Here is a 14,274-nt window from a genome sequence, read left to right as displayed (position 1 = left end):
TCCGGCCGGGCTCCTGATAGAACCAGGACTGGCCCCTGGAGTGGACAGAAGGGGTGCTCCGCCTCTGGGTTGTGGTCGCGTGTCCAGGGCCGCGCGTCTGGGCTGACAGGTGCTGTGTGAGCAAGGATGAGAGGTGAAGGAGTAAGACGTGGAAACACAGAAGGCCGTCCTCACTCGCTTCTTCCCAACATTTCTGATGCCCCATCGGGGTCCCAGGTAATGTGGGCGGCGGCCCTCGGCGGCCCGTGCCCCGCTGTAGACACAGGTGGGTTTGGAGCTGCTTCCGGTCCTCAGGGCGCCCGGAGCCGGACTGGAGGCCAGGCCTGCTGCACGTGCTGGTCAGGGCACAGCGCCCATGGGTGTCACCTGGGCCGGGCGGGCGCGGGGTTCGAGCACTGCTGCACCCCCGCGGGTCCTGCATGGGGCTCAGCGCTGACGGCAGAGCCACAGAGCAAGCGGGAAGATGACAGTCAGGCCACCGGGCCTCGGCGTGCAGCTCCCCCCGGTGCAGTCAGAGCGAAACCGCTGACATCCGTCTTTGACAAAGAAAACACACATTGACTTCAACAGCCAAGAAAAAAATTGCCATTTATTAAGATTCAACAAAGCGTTGTACTTTTGAAAGCAACTTTCGGTGCGTATTCTTCAACAATCACATTCTATGAGGAAAAACATTAAAAGCCACAAACTTGTTTCTTAATCTGTTACAAACATCTTCAAAATAAAAGGTCAAAACAACACCCCCCCCAACGGAAAACAAAAACAGACAGATTCTTTACTTCCATCCGCGCTGTTCAAACCTCGGAGTTTTTCTACAACTCGGCGCCGTGGACGCAGCCGGGCTGTCGGAGCACGTATATTTGATATACATATGTGGGGACACATACATCAAATACAGAGGGTGCGGGGCGGCGCCCCGAGGAAGGCTGTTTAGCTGACACTCCTGGGCCGACAGGCCTGACCCCAGTCTGTGCATAGTTCGTGATCCGCTAGAAAACCAGCTCTGAGGGCCTGCGACTTCGCAGGACCTGCTTCTTCTTTTTTTTTTTTTCTTTTGTTGTTTTGTTTTGATAAAACCATTAAAAAGCGAATTAAAAAAAATGTAATGCACGTTTCCTGACCGAGCAGGCAGGGAGCACAATGTTCGTATGTTTTAAACATACTTGAGGGTATGTTACTCCATTGTCTTTCTTTCTTGCAAAACAATGAAAACATTGATCATTTTTAAAACATAAAGCGATTTTTAATATATAAAGCACTCTTCAAACACCTATGTCTTCTGAGTCCATTATTTGGTAAATATGTAACTGCTACACATTAGAGATTAGGTATTTTTCTTCTTTGAGTTTTTTTCCTCTTTTTTCTTTTTTTCTTATTTTTTTGTTTTTTATAACATCTTCAGTGCTAGGAGTTGGGTTACAAAATACATGGAACGGTGTGGAGCTGCCCCTCGGAACCCTGGCTTCCTGAGAGCGCTTCCGCATGTGCAAGACAGTGACCACAGCGCCCGTCCCGGGAGGGCGCGCAGCGTCCGCGACGATGCCGGAGGGAGAACACTGCCAATCCCAGAGCTCTGAAGTAGCGCGTCCGCATCGGAAAATAGGCGTCTTACGACGGAAGTCTTTTTTTTTTCTTTTTTTTTTTAAATTCCTTTTTAAAATTTTTTTACTTTAAAGTCTGAAGGAGAAAAAAGGTCTGTAAACAGGTGGGAGCCCCCGCCACGGGCTCCTCCGAAGCAGTCACCACCCAGTCCACGTGCTTGTCTCCGTTCCTGCGCGGGACCCGCCCTCACAATATCTGTGGCCACAGTCCACACGCTGGCTCGTTCACGTTCTGTTCCCAATGGAAGGCGGTGCAAGACTCTGGCGATAATCCCCTCGCAGTATCAGTCCACAACAAAGAGCTGCTCAAGGTGGTGCACATGTTATTTCTCCAGAGATACACACTGTGACTTTAAACGCGGTAACAGAGTCCTTGAGTAAACATTTACACGTGAATTGTCGCCGGCCCTGTCCCACGAGTTCTCGGTAACGTGTAGGATGAGCTGAGGAAGGGCGGGGACACTCAGTGCAAAGTTAGAAGCTAATAGTAACGAACATTTGACCAATGCGCCAACAAAAGCATATACTGAATAAAAGGAAACCCACAGTGAAGTCCCTCACGCGCGGCACGCCAACACAGGAAGTGCGCACACGCGCGCACACACGCTGGTTCCGACGCGCCGGCCGTGACCGTGACCGCGGCAGCTCCGGAGCCGGTGCGCCCGCCGCCGACCTGGGTGTGGGTTACACTGAGTGTTCACATTGCGTATTGGCCTGCTGGATTCAAGTATTTGCATGTTTGATATGTCTTTTTTTTCAACTTTTAAAAAATATTTTTTGGGATAAAAAAAATGACATGAAAAAGTAATGGAACAAGGGTAATGTGCATAGGCGGATCCGTGGGGACAGAGGACTTCGCAGACCGGCCTGCCGCTCGGCTCGCCGTGGGGCCGCCCGGAGGCCGCGGCCGCTCGCCCGTGAACGCCAGCTCCCCTGATTACGGGGTCCGCCTCTGGTAATGTGCATAATCGTCACAGGCTCGTTAAATAGGCTTTCTCGTCTCCCTCCCTCCCGCCCCCCTTGATAAAATAACCCTTTCCAGCCCACAATCTGAAAAGTGCCCTTCATGATAGAACTATTCTAAGCAGCTTTTATACTTAAAAAATCAAAATGACAACACACCGTACAAACATAAGACAACACAAAATAAAAAGCTATGAGAACATCCTGTCATTAGCATGTGACACTGGGCGCAGCCCGCACTGTCTCGGGAACAGTTCGCAAGGGCTGCGCAGGGTTCGTCTTCAGTACTGGACAGAGGTACGTGGAAGGGCTGCGGGCTGCGGGGCCAGCGGCCGCACGCCCCGGGCTGGAGGGGGCCCAGCGTGGCTTCCTAGTGCTGATGGCCGGTGCCCACGGCCCTCGGGCCTAGATGGACTCCCCACTGAGGAGGTCGCCGGGGAGCAGAGTGTTCAGCGGGGTGGGGCTCCCGATCACCCTGCCGTCGTCGCTGCTGGGCGGGCCCCACAGGCTGCTTGAGTACTGGGGAACCCCGCCCCACAGCAGGTCACTGCTCCCCTTGCTGGCCAGGCATGGGGCGTTCCAGTGGCCGGCGTCGCTCCGCACCAGGCCGTGGGCGCTGCCCGAGGCCCCCAGCCGTGCCTGGCTGGTCCCGCTGCTGGACTGCCAGCTGGAGGTGGGCGGCAGCGCCTGGCCTTGCGCTAGGAAACGGTTCACTTCTTCTTCGCCAGCAAACTCGGCCAAGATGGTAGTGTTTCCCAGAACACACCTGAGAGAGAGAACAGCAACAAAACTGAGATCCCGAGTTCTGAAAAGATAAACAAAACCAACAAGCCTTGCATGAGACTAACTAAGAAAAAAAGAGCGAAGATTCAAATAAATTCAATCAGAAACGAAAGAGGAGACATTACAGCTGACACCACAGAAATACAGGATCTGTGGACAACCATATGCCAACCAATTGATAACCTGGAAGAAATGGATAAATGCCGAGAAACACACGACCTACCAGGACTGAATCATGAAGAAACAGGAAACCTAAACAGACCAATAACCAGAACTGGCACCGAAAAGCCCAGGACCAGCCAGTTTCACTGGTAAATTTAGGAGAATTAACGCCCATCCTCTTCAAGCTCTTCCAGAATTGAAGAGGAGGTAATGCTCCCAAACTCATTTTATGAGGCCAGTATATCCTGATACCAAAGGCAGACAGACACCAGAAGAAAACTACCCCTGGTTACAGAACGTGGATGCAAAATTCTTCATAAAGTATGAGCACACCACACCCACCAGCACATTGGAGGGTCAAACCCCATGGCCCCGTGCGCCTCCTCCCTGGGGTGCAAGGACGGTTCCCCATCTGCAAGTCAATAAATGTGACATCACGACAGAATGAAAGGTCAACATCACACCATACTCTGAGTAGATTTAGAAATAGCATTTGACAAAACACACCATTCTTTCTATCATGAAAGAATGTCCTCAACACACAGGGTATAGAAGGACATCACCAAGGCCACAGGACACAACGAGCAGAGGTGGAAAACTTTCCTCCAAGATCAGGAACAAGACAAGGGTGCCCACTCTCACCACTTCTATTCAACACAGCACTGGAAGTCTTAGAGCAATCAGGCAAGAGAAAGAAATAAAAGGCATCCAAATTGGAAAGGAAGAAGTAAGACTATCATTGTTTGCAGATGACATGATCTTATACATAGAAAATCCTAAAGACTCAACCAAAAGACTGGTGGAACCAACCAATGAATTTATTAAAGTTGCAGGATATAAAATCAACAAACAGAAAATAGTTGCATTTCTATGTCCTAACAATGAAATTCTGATAATAAACAAAAACAAAAAACAAACAAACAAAAACACCCCACCCCATTTACAATCGCTAAAAACAATAAAAACATTTAGGAATAAATTTAACCAAGGAAGTAATAGATCTGTACAATGAAAACTACAAGACTTTGATGAATAAAATCGAAGAAGATACAAATGGAAAGATACCCCATGTTCATGGATCAGAAGAATTAAAATAGTTAAAATGTCTATACAATCCACAGCCATCTATGGATTCAATGAAATCCCCATCAAAATACCAATGGCATTCTGCACAGAAATAGTAAAAACAATCCTAAAATTTGTATGGAACTACCAAAGACGCTGAATAGCCAAAGCGATACCGATAAAGAAAAACCAACCTGGAGGCAAAACATTTCCTGATTTCCCATTCACTCCAAAGCTCTAGCCATCAAAACAGCATGCTCCCAGCATAGAAATGGACAGACCAATGGAGCAGAACAGAAAGCCCAGAAACAGACCCCACATCTGCAGTCAACTAATACTCGACAAGGGCGCCAAGAATGTTCTGGAGAAGTCAGTCTTTTCAGTGAGCGGTGCTGGGGAACTGAATCGCCACATGTAGAAAGATGGAGTTGGATCTCTAGTTCAGGTCACCCATAAAAATTAACTCTAAATGAGTTAAAGGCTTAACACTAAGACCTGAAGCCATAAACTCCTAAAAGAAAACATAGGAAAAAGCTCCTTGACATTGATCTTGGCAGTGATTTTTTTGTATATGACAACCAAAACACTAGCAACAAAGGCAAAAATCAACAAGTCCGACTATGTAAAACTAAAATCTTCTCAAAGCAAAGGAAACCATCAAGAAAGTGAAAAGACAACCCATGGAATGAGGAAAAGGACTTGCAAACCATCTGATAAGGGCTGCTGGGCTGTCCACGCTTTCCCCAGTGGAGGGCGTGGCCACAGCAACTCAGCAAATCCACCTGCTCAGGGTGGGTTGTCTCCTCAAGGCACATGCTGAAGACCTGACCTCCAGGACCTGCAGGTGTCCCTGTGTTTGGAGAAAGGTCTTGAAGGACAATGAAGGTGGAGTGAGGACATCAGGGTGGCCCTCGCCCACTGTGGCTGCCGTCTCTGTAAGAGGAGGTATTTAGGACACGGACATCCTCAGACAACCCCGTGAGGACACAGGGAGAGGGTGGCCGTCTGCTCGCCAAGGAGAGCGTCTCGGAAGGAACCAGCCCTGCTGATGCCTTGACCTGACTTCCAGCCTCCAGACCACGAGACCGTCAATGTCTGCGCCTGTGGTGCTGACACGGGGCGGCGAGTGCGGGAGGGACGTACATGTGCAGGGACTTCTGGGCCTTGGCGGCCTCCTCCTTGGAGCTGTACCGGACCACGGCGTTGCCTTGCGTCAGGTTCAGGTGGAATGTGATGAGCGGCCCGTGCTGCAGGCACAGCGTCCGGAGGGTGGAGCCATCGATCTGAGGGGGGAGCAGAGGGGACGGTAACGAGCTTCCTGTGGCTTCTCCCAGTACATTCTCCAAAGAAAACGGGCATGAATTCCGGCGCACTGAGTGCCGGGAACATGCTGTTCTGCAAGGGGCTTGCTACCCTTCCGCTGCTCTGGGGCTGTGGAATCTAAATCCCTGGGGCCTTTCGGCTGCTTGATGGCACCACCCAGAAGGAGCAAGCCGTTCTGGCTCTGGTCCCTCAGCAGAGCGCACCACACAGGCCCGCGGTTCCCGGCAGCCTGTGGCCCGAGACCCGGGAGGAGCACAGGCCAAGGCCCTCGTGGGTGGGGACAGGTGAAGGCGGGCAACTGTTTACAGGGGTACAGTTTCCGAGCCTCTAAAGAATAAAAAGTGAACACCTTTCCAGGAACACGGCTACCAGACTCCTGGGCACGTCCCCTCCGGGCCTGAGGGAGGGCGCCCAGCACCGAGTCTGTGCCACGGGACACTGTGCCCCCCACGGTACCTGGGGCGTGAGGTTGCGGAGAACGAGCCAGCTGCTGGTCCTTCCTGAGGTGTCAGTGCTCCAAGCAGAACCTGCACAGACCGGGGGGAGAATCGGTCAACTCCTCCCCAACCGTCTCTCACCCCGCGGCGGCAGAGGGCGCCCGCTGGAGCCACAGCGTGCGGCGGGGTGTGTGTGTGTGTGTGTGTGCGTGTGTGTGTGTGTGTGTGTGCTCACAGTGGGCCTGTCTTTGGCTGGAGAGCCGGGGCTCCAGGGCAGTGTGGTGGGCAGCACGTGTCAGGGTGGAATGGAGACCCTGTGCTGGTTGACAGACATGCCCGGGACCCCGTGTGGCCCTGGATGTGCTGCGACGCCACCTCCCACGCCCTGTGGGTGACCCCCAGGACCACGCTGACAACACTGGCAGCTGGAGCTGGGCCGGGAGAGTCCGGGGCACCCTGACCCTTGAAAGCCCTCTCAGGGGCCAGGGGTGGGGCCGGGTTCCTCAAAGGAGCTGCAGGCTGTTCCCTGGAGGGTGAGCAGAGCAGGAGGGAGGCTTCCCCCCCCTCCCCCCCCGCCGGCGCGGGAACCCATGCGTACCCGAGGAGTAAGAGCTGGTCCAGCCGAGGGGGCTGGCTCCCCAGGTGGAGGAAGGCTTGGGATTGGTCAGCCCCGGAGGTGGCCTCGTGGGTGCAGTAGTGTTTCTGGGCACCTTCCACAGCTCGTGAGACAGAGAGGCTTGCGTGTGGGAGGCGGGGCCGGAGGACCACGTCGATTTCATGTCTGATAGTTTACCTAGAAGGACAGCAGGACAGGCATCTTGAGAGGTCAGTGCAGCGCGTGGGACTCTCGTAAGGGGCTCTGGCGTCGCCGACCCAGGGGAAGAGAAGCACCGAGGAGAGCCCACGCGAACCCCTGCGCTGCTCTCTCCAAGCCCTGCCTGGACGCAGGGTGCCTCTGACCAGCGTTCCTGAGACTTAACCAGTTTGCTAAATGTGCTCTCCAGCCTGCCTTGCCTCGTCACAGCACGCGCGTGCACATGCAGAGGCCACCCACAATGCCCCAGGGCTCCGGCGACCGGGCAGCACCAGACGGTCCTGCAAGCACCTGGCAGGAAGCTCTGCTCTGCACCCAGCAATCCCGCTTCTTTCCGACGTCTTTTATCCCAGGACAGGCAGTCGTCCCCTTCTCCACAGCCCTCCAACCCCCCTGGCACAACCCTGCTGCCACAGCGACGAGATGGGCAGCGAGGGCCGGGTCCTTCTCCACTGTGCCTCCCCCGCGCACCCCTCCCCTCCAGCCCCGCCCTGCCCCGCGCCCACCAGAAGCCGCTGCATGGAGACGGAGGAGGGTGGGGCACTGCACAGGAAGGGTGGCCGTATCCACACCGGCACTCTCCCAACCCAGACACACTCAGAGGCCATCCTGGTAAAGAACAGGCCGCACCTCTCCCGCCTGTCACAGTGGAAGTGGGAGACCTAACCCCATGTGTTGGGGACGGTCCGAGTGTTCTTGTGAGTGGTGAGCACCCGGGGGGACCTGGCTGTCCTTCCCTGGAGTGTGAGCATCAGCCTCCACCAGCAACGCCCCCCCCAGCCAGCAGGGAGCCGCCCCTGCCCGCCCCTGCCCCCCGCTGCACTGGAAAGTCACACGGATGTTCCGTAATCACAGCCCCGCCCACTGCCTTCCACGGGAGCCCAAGTCTGACAGGTGGGCCCAAAGCTGGGATCAGGGTTTGCCCAGGAAAGAGGTCCTGGGACGGAAAACTAGACTGAGACGAATGAGTGAAGGGTTGGTTGTTCATTTTAACTTAAAAATATTTCAAGTGGAAATCTTTTCACTGAAAAGCTTAGTGGTTAACATTGTGATTTTATGACATCACGCTTATAACCCAGCGAAACATCCAGCCAGGCCCCCTGCCGCTTCACTGGAAGCACGACCTGACTGTGCTGCCCCCGGCTAGAGAAGCGGCTGCCACGCCCCCGCGAGCACAGCCGAGCGCGCCCCACAGCGCGGCCCCTCACCGCCGCTCTTGAGGAGGTAGCGGTTGACGTCCTGTATGGTGGTGTTGATGGTCGGCCCAGTGGGGACACTTCCAGGCGTGACGTCAGGGTCATTCTCGGGATCTATGTTCTGAAGTCCTTTCCACGGAACTCCAGGATGAAATTCTGGAAAGTTTCAAGCAAAATGAAGATCAAAACATGAGTATTAGGTACCTTCACACTGCTTCACGGTAATTTATGGGAATTTTAATAGTTTGCTAATTAAATCAAAGGGACCATTTTAGACTTCCTTTCAGTAACTCATCAATCCCCTGAACGGGCGGGAAGCAGTGGGACAGCCCACATTAACCTGCTCAGCTGTGAGCTAAGCCCGACGATGGCCGGATGGAATCCAGGGCCACAGCTGTCGCTCTCACTGAACTGAGGGGCCACTGGGCCACTGAACCACGCGCCACACCGCCTACCCCACGCTGACCTGACCCAGGCCTTCCAGTGAACAAGCCCAGGCTACGGGGCTAAGTGCTCTCCTGGGCGGAGCGCAGGCTGATCTGCTGCCACAGGATGTCGCCTGCTCTTACCTGGGGGCCAGTTGATGCTGGAGCCATTTGAGATTTTGTCACTGTCGGATTTGGCACGTGACCAGCTATGGGGGACAGCTACTGGAGGACTGGCTGGTGACTCGCTGTTCTGGATTAAATCGTACCGGCCATAGGAGTCGTCAATGGAGGACTTAGCTGGAGGCCCAATGCTCAGACCTCCAGGGATAGCACCTGCGGGCACAGCAGGAGAGAGTGAACAGGGAGCCGGCCTCCCGCCAGGCACCTGTCTTGTCCTCCCAGGGGTGTGAGCTGCCCGGCTGGGCTGGCCCCCTTCTCTGCGAGGGAGTGACCTCGTCCTTGGAAGACACACTCCTCAGGAACTGCACCCGTCTGTCTAGTTCAGTGGTTCTCAACCTTCCTAATGCCGCGACCCTTTAATACAGTTCCTCATGTTGTGGTGACCCCCAACCATAAAATTGTTTTCGTTGCTACTTCATAACTGTAATTTTGCTACTGTTATGAATCATAATGTAAATATCTGATATGCAGGATGGTCTTAGGCGACCCCTGTGAAAGGGTGTACGCAGGATGTATTTTCATTGTCGCAAATTGAACATAATTAAAGCATAGTGATTAATCACAAAAACAATATATAATTATATATGTGTTTTCCGATGGTCTTAGGCGACCCCTATGAAAGGGTCGTTCGACCCCCAAAGGGGTCGTGACCCACAGGTTGAGAACCGCTGGTCTAGTTGGCCAGCTTGATAAAACGCACCCCGTACCCCAGGAAGATGGCCCAGCGAGTCTTTCCAGGGACCAAGTCCGAGTGTCTGTCCTCGGCTCCCTCCAGATGCTGCCCTCACTGCAGAAGGACTCAGAGCCCTAAGCACACACACTCACCCGCCTCGCCACGGCCACTGAGCTCTCTCGTGCCAAGGGGAGTGTTAACATTATAAAGCATCTTCTTCTCTGTAGGATGCTTCCTATCGGAGGGCGTTACATGCCCGATTACATTTTCTCTGCCGTCTATGCTTCCAGGAAATTTAGAGCTAAATTCAAAGCTACTAGTGGGACCCTCTCCGACGGGTATTAGCATGTGTGCTCCTCCCCTTCCTAAGCACTGGGTCCTCGTGTTTTATCATCTCCTTGGAAACAACGTGTGGTCAGGACACTCGGACACTTTGCTGAGGAACAGACGTAACTAGGGCAGCAGGCTGGGACCTGGCGGTGGCTGCCCTGGGGCTTGAGGCATCAGGAAGCCTGACCCTGACTGGCGGGGCCGTGTGCTCTGCGAGGGCACGGGGTATTTTGACTCAGCTCTCAGCACTGAGCTGGGTGCCGGGCGTGGGCGTGGCCTACCGTGCTTGCCGGGGTTCTGGTCGAGAGGAGAAGCAGCACCGGAGACGTTCTCCATCGGGTTGGGGTGTGTCCACTGAGGGAGGCGCGACTGGGACTGAGACGGGTCCTTCCCCGCCAGACCGCCCGTCATGTCCATGCTGCTGACGTTCATGTTTGGGTTCAGTCCAGCTGAGAAGGAAAACACGGTGAGAGGCCCACTGGCCTCAAAACGGCCACTTTCTCCGGCTCTCCAGACAGAGGTTCAGAGGACAGGCCGGTGCTAGGACGCTGAAGTCAGGGCATCCTAGGGTCATGACGGAGCTGAATTTGTTCCTAAAACAGCTATTCTTAAAAAAGAGGCGCTGCCACGAACAGCTAGCACCTCACAAAGGACTCGCTCCGTGCTGGGCGCTATCCTTGGAACGTTCCATATGAACTCATAAAGAACTCTCGGAGGGAAGCATGCCCACTTTACAGATGGGGAAACTGAGGCAAAGAGCTGCCAAGGAAGTTGTGCAAGTGGTGAGCCCCTCGGTAGTGGAGGTGGGACTCAACTGCTAGACTCTTCCGCTTCCTGAACAGAGGGCCGCGATGGGCTTGCGCGGTGCAGCCTTGAAAGATTCCAGGCTGGATGTATTTATAGCAAAGCTCCCGCTTCCTCAGAGGGAAGAAGCCGAGGCAGCCGCTCTCAGGCTGCTGGGAACGGTGTGTCCCCCACGACCCCTCCGTGGTGACCCCAGGCACCTGAGCCGGGTGGTGGTGGACGTGGAGACTCACCGAGAGGGTAAGGAGCAAAGGTGTTGGGCGAAGACTGCTGCTCTTTGGTCTGCAGGTCGGGCAGGCCGGGGGCCTGGGGGTGCGGGGGGAAGCTGTCCATGGCCGATTTGCCTGCAGAGGGGTGCAGAGACAGGTGCGGCGGGGGCGGCGGGGGCTTCACGAGCAGGGCCTGGGCCAGCTGGCGCTGCTGCTGCTGGATCTGCTGCTGCAGGTTAGTGATTGTACGCGCGACCTGGCGGCAGACACAGGCATGTTAGGGCGGAAGTGATGTCGCCATCACCTGTGTGTCAGTCTCCACTGCATTTACGCCCGGGCCGACCTCCTCCCAAATCTAGGTGACCCCGAGATTATAAAAGGGAGGCTTAACCCATCAATTAGTGCCCCTGGAGCAGGGGGACTAGAGCTCAGGGACCCGCAAGCCGGCGACACCCACTTGCTGCTCCTGCTGTCTCATGGGTCCGGACACATTCCGCTGGGCCTGTAGCATCTGCTGCTGGATTTGTAAACGTTGGTATGCCTGCAAGAGGTCAGAGCACCGTGAGGAAGCCGAGGGGCCCTGCACACGTGCTAAACAGCACAGAGAGAACGGCCCAGTCTGTCCCCTCACACTGATGTTTCTCTCTATTTCTCTCTAAAACTAATGAAAACGTGTCCCGGTGAGGATATAAAAAACAATTATTAGGCTCCACCGGCCTTCCTCCACAGGGATTGTGAGTGAGAACTGAGTCCTCATTACTCTGTAATAAAGTAGCTTCTAGGATATGTGTGTGTCCCATCCTTAGAGCGGTCCCTGCAGTGCCTCTTCCGTGTTCTGTGGCTGAGGCGGGGAAGGGGGTTGAAAGCTCAGGCTTCTACATGCCTGAGATCAGGGAGGTGCTGTGCGCAGGAAGGAGCCAGAGTTGACTATCTAGTACGACACCTGTAAGTGAAAACCTTCTAATTCTCTTTACAGTTCATAATGGAGCTGCCTCAATGATCAAGCAGTGCCTACTGACGGCTTCTCAGGCGCAAGCTGTGGCCTCTCCCCGCGCTGTCATCTTGTGAGCACCAGGGGGCGCGCTTCCCTCGTCCCCGAGCATGGCCGAGGCCGGGTTGTCACTCACCAGCTGCAGCTGATAGAGCTGGTTCAACATCGTCATATGCTGAGGGTTAATTGGCGAGGTTAATAGTGCAGGGTTGAGACCAATGTTTTTTGCTGCAAACTGCAAAAGCTGTGCTTGAACCTGTGCAAACAAACACACCGCGAGGCACCGTGTCACTTTAAGACATTTCCGTGTCTGTGTAGTTCCCAGATTCAACCCGATTAATTAAATGACAATTATATTTGTCTCACGAGTGAACTTCAAAAGCCACTGAAACATTTGAGGACCTTTCAATATTAGTTAACAGGCGTTTGTGAAGAATAAGGAAGGAAGGAGGGAAGGAGAGAAGGGAGGGAGGGAAAGAGAGCTCTCCCTTCAAGTACGTATTCTAGTCATGAGCTAACTTCCTAATTTCTTCCCTAGGAGTGACTCTAGACCAGGGGTGGGCAAACTTTTTGACTCGAGGGCCACAATGGGTTCTTAAACTGGACCGGAGGGCCGGAACAAAAGCATGGATGGAGTGTTTGTGTGAACTAATATAAATTCAAAGTAAACATCATTACATAAAAGGGTATGGTCTTTTTTTTTTTTAGTTTTATTCATTTCAAACGGGCGGATCCGGCCCTCGGGCCGTAGTTTGCCCACGGCTGCTCTAGGTCGTCCACCGAGTGAGTCTATGGGCCAATGGAGGGCGCAGGGGAGGCGCAGGGAGGAGGGCGGCTTCCCTCCCCACCGCACCACGCCCCCCCCAGAGGGTCTCGTCCCAGGGCGGGCAGCAGCCCCTTCTCAAGTGGGTGTCCTTGGGAAGTGGTGCCCCTGCTCACGGGAGCAGACACCCCTCGGTGGGCACATGGCCCTCAGCCTCCCCTGTGGCACCTGCACCTGTGTGACTGCCAGCCTGACCTTGACTGTCAAGGGCGCCTCTGCGCCTGTAATTTGCCGCCCTGACAGACCAGGGCTGGGCACTGGCTGCTGCCCTGCTCCCCACGGCATGCCCTGCCCACAGGGCACGGGTGCAGGACGGTTTTAGGCACAACGTGGCGAGTGGTTTTTACGTTACGAGTTGCTGAATGTGCACGAGAAACATGGCTTTCTCTGTTAATGGTAGGTAGGGAACGTTTACTTGAAGAATAAATCTACTGAAATGAAGAAGGCAAGTTGACTGATGGGAAACATTCGATGTGGGGTGGTGGGCAGCTGTGTCTGGGCGTGGAGGAGTCTGCTGCCCGTCCCCGGACCCTCCCTCCCGCCTGCAGGCTGGAGTGGCCGTGTCTCCAGACCGGGGTTGCCCCAGCATGCTGCTTGGCAGGGGCCTGGCCTGCCCGGCAGCTGAGGCACCCCGAGGTGGCTCTGAGACCCTCGGGGTGCGGGAAGCCGGCCGTGGAGGAACAGGGCAGGGCCTGCTCTCCCTGCAGTGCTGCCTCCATAGCACAGGACCCCACGGGGCTCCCAGAGACCGCACTCGGGCCTGACCTGAGGGGATAGAAACTGAGGCACTTGCGCACGGAGACTGGGCTGGGAGGGGTTCAGCGGCGGCCCGGGCGGCGGCGGCGGCTGCAGGGTCCTGGCTTGTGCTGCTCCGCTGCTGCCAAACACGCCCAGATTGCCACTCGGTATCTGCGGGGACGAGGGACGGGGTCAGAGCCGCCGCGCAGTGGTGGGGAACCAGCCCGGGGAGCGGGCCTGTGTTTAACCACAGAAGCGCCGGTTACAGGGTCCCAAGACGAGGCTGTCGCGGGAGAAGCAGCTGGTAATCCAGGGCTTGGGGTGAGGCTAGCGCACACGGCCTGCTCCCAAGGGCGGCGGACAGGGAGTGTGAGGGAGGCGCCGGTGTTCACAGCGAACGGAACTACGATTCCACAAGCGGTGGACGGGCACCGCCAGGCGGTTCACGTGGACACTGCACTTCCCGCTGGGACGGGCGTTGGGCAGGACCCCCCACCCCCCTGCGGGCGTCCCACTGAGCCACGGTCGGCTATGTCAGACCCCGAGGGTCAGGCAGTGGGAGACACACTGCTGATCATCAGCCGACAACAGGCAGGCGGGGGGCTGCTCGGCCCCCCTAAATGTCACAGCATCTGCTGAAGAGAAGTCGTGAAGGTGTGTGTGTGGCAGCCTCATCAGGAGGACAGGCACGTGAGGGACGCCCTCCAGACGGGACAGGTCCTCCCTCCAGTGACGGTGACAGCGATTCACCTCC

The 14,274-nt window shown here is 55.3% G+C and overlaps 1 protein-coding gene across 9 annotated transcripts in view; it reads right to left on the bottom strand.

Moving 5' to 3' along the window:
- Positions 1-569: 569 nt before the first annotated feature.
- Positions 570-14,274, bottom strand: part of TNRC6C (trinucleotide repeat containing 6C) — a 45,187-nt gene continuing 31,482 nt past the window's right edge. For 2 of the 9 annotated variants that reach the window (XM_023748227.1, XM_023748228.1), the window contains exons 11-21: positions 13,548-13,691; positions 12,096-12,215; positions 11,426-11,509; positions 10,993-11,224; positions 10,237-10,404; positions 8,914-9,105; positions 8,357-8,500; positions 6,933-7,127; positions 6,354-6,424; positions 5,718-5,857; positions 570-3,369 (exon numbers count right to left, since the gene is read on the bottom strand). In XM_023748227.1, the coding sequence (XP_023603995.1) occupies positions 2,970-3,369; positions 5,718-5,857; positions 6,354-6,424; positions 6,933-7,127; positions 8,357-8,500; positions 8,914-9,105; positions 10,237-10,404; positions 10,993-11,224; positions 11,426-11,509; positions 12,096-12,215; positions 13,548-13,691 (1,890 nt within the window). In that variant the 3' untranslated portion in view covers positions 570-2,969. Of the gene's footprint in view, positions 3,370-5,281; positions 5,858-6,353; positions 6,425-6,932; positions 7,128-8,356; positions 8,501-8,913; positions 9,106-10,236; positions 10,405-10,992; positions 11,225-11,425; positions 11,510-12,095; positions 12,216-13,547; positions 13,692-14,274 lie in introns of all 9 variants that reach the window. The other 7 variants (XM_023748229.1, XM_014449479.2, XR_002827411.1 and 4 more) reach the window with 6 other exon arrangements.

The sequence above is a fragment of the Myotis lucifugus genome, unplaced genomic scaffold (genome assembly GCF_000147115.1).
Source record: "Myotis lucifugus unplaced genomic scaffold, Myoluc2.0 scaffold_1210, whole genome shotgun sequence".
NCBI classification, from domain to species: domain Eukaryota; kingdom Metazoa; phylum Chordata; class Mammalia; order Chiroptera; family Vespertilionidae; genus Myotis; species Myotis lucifugus.
Note: the sequence above shows the minus strand (reverse complement) of the source record. Positions and strands in the feature narration are given on the sequence as shown.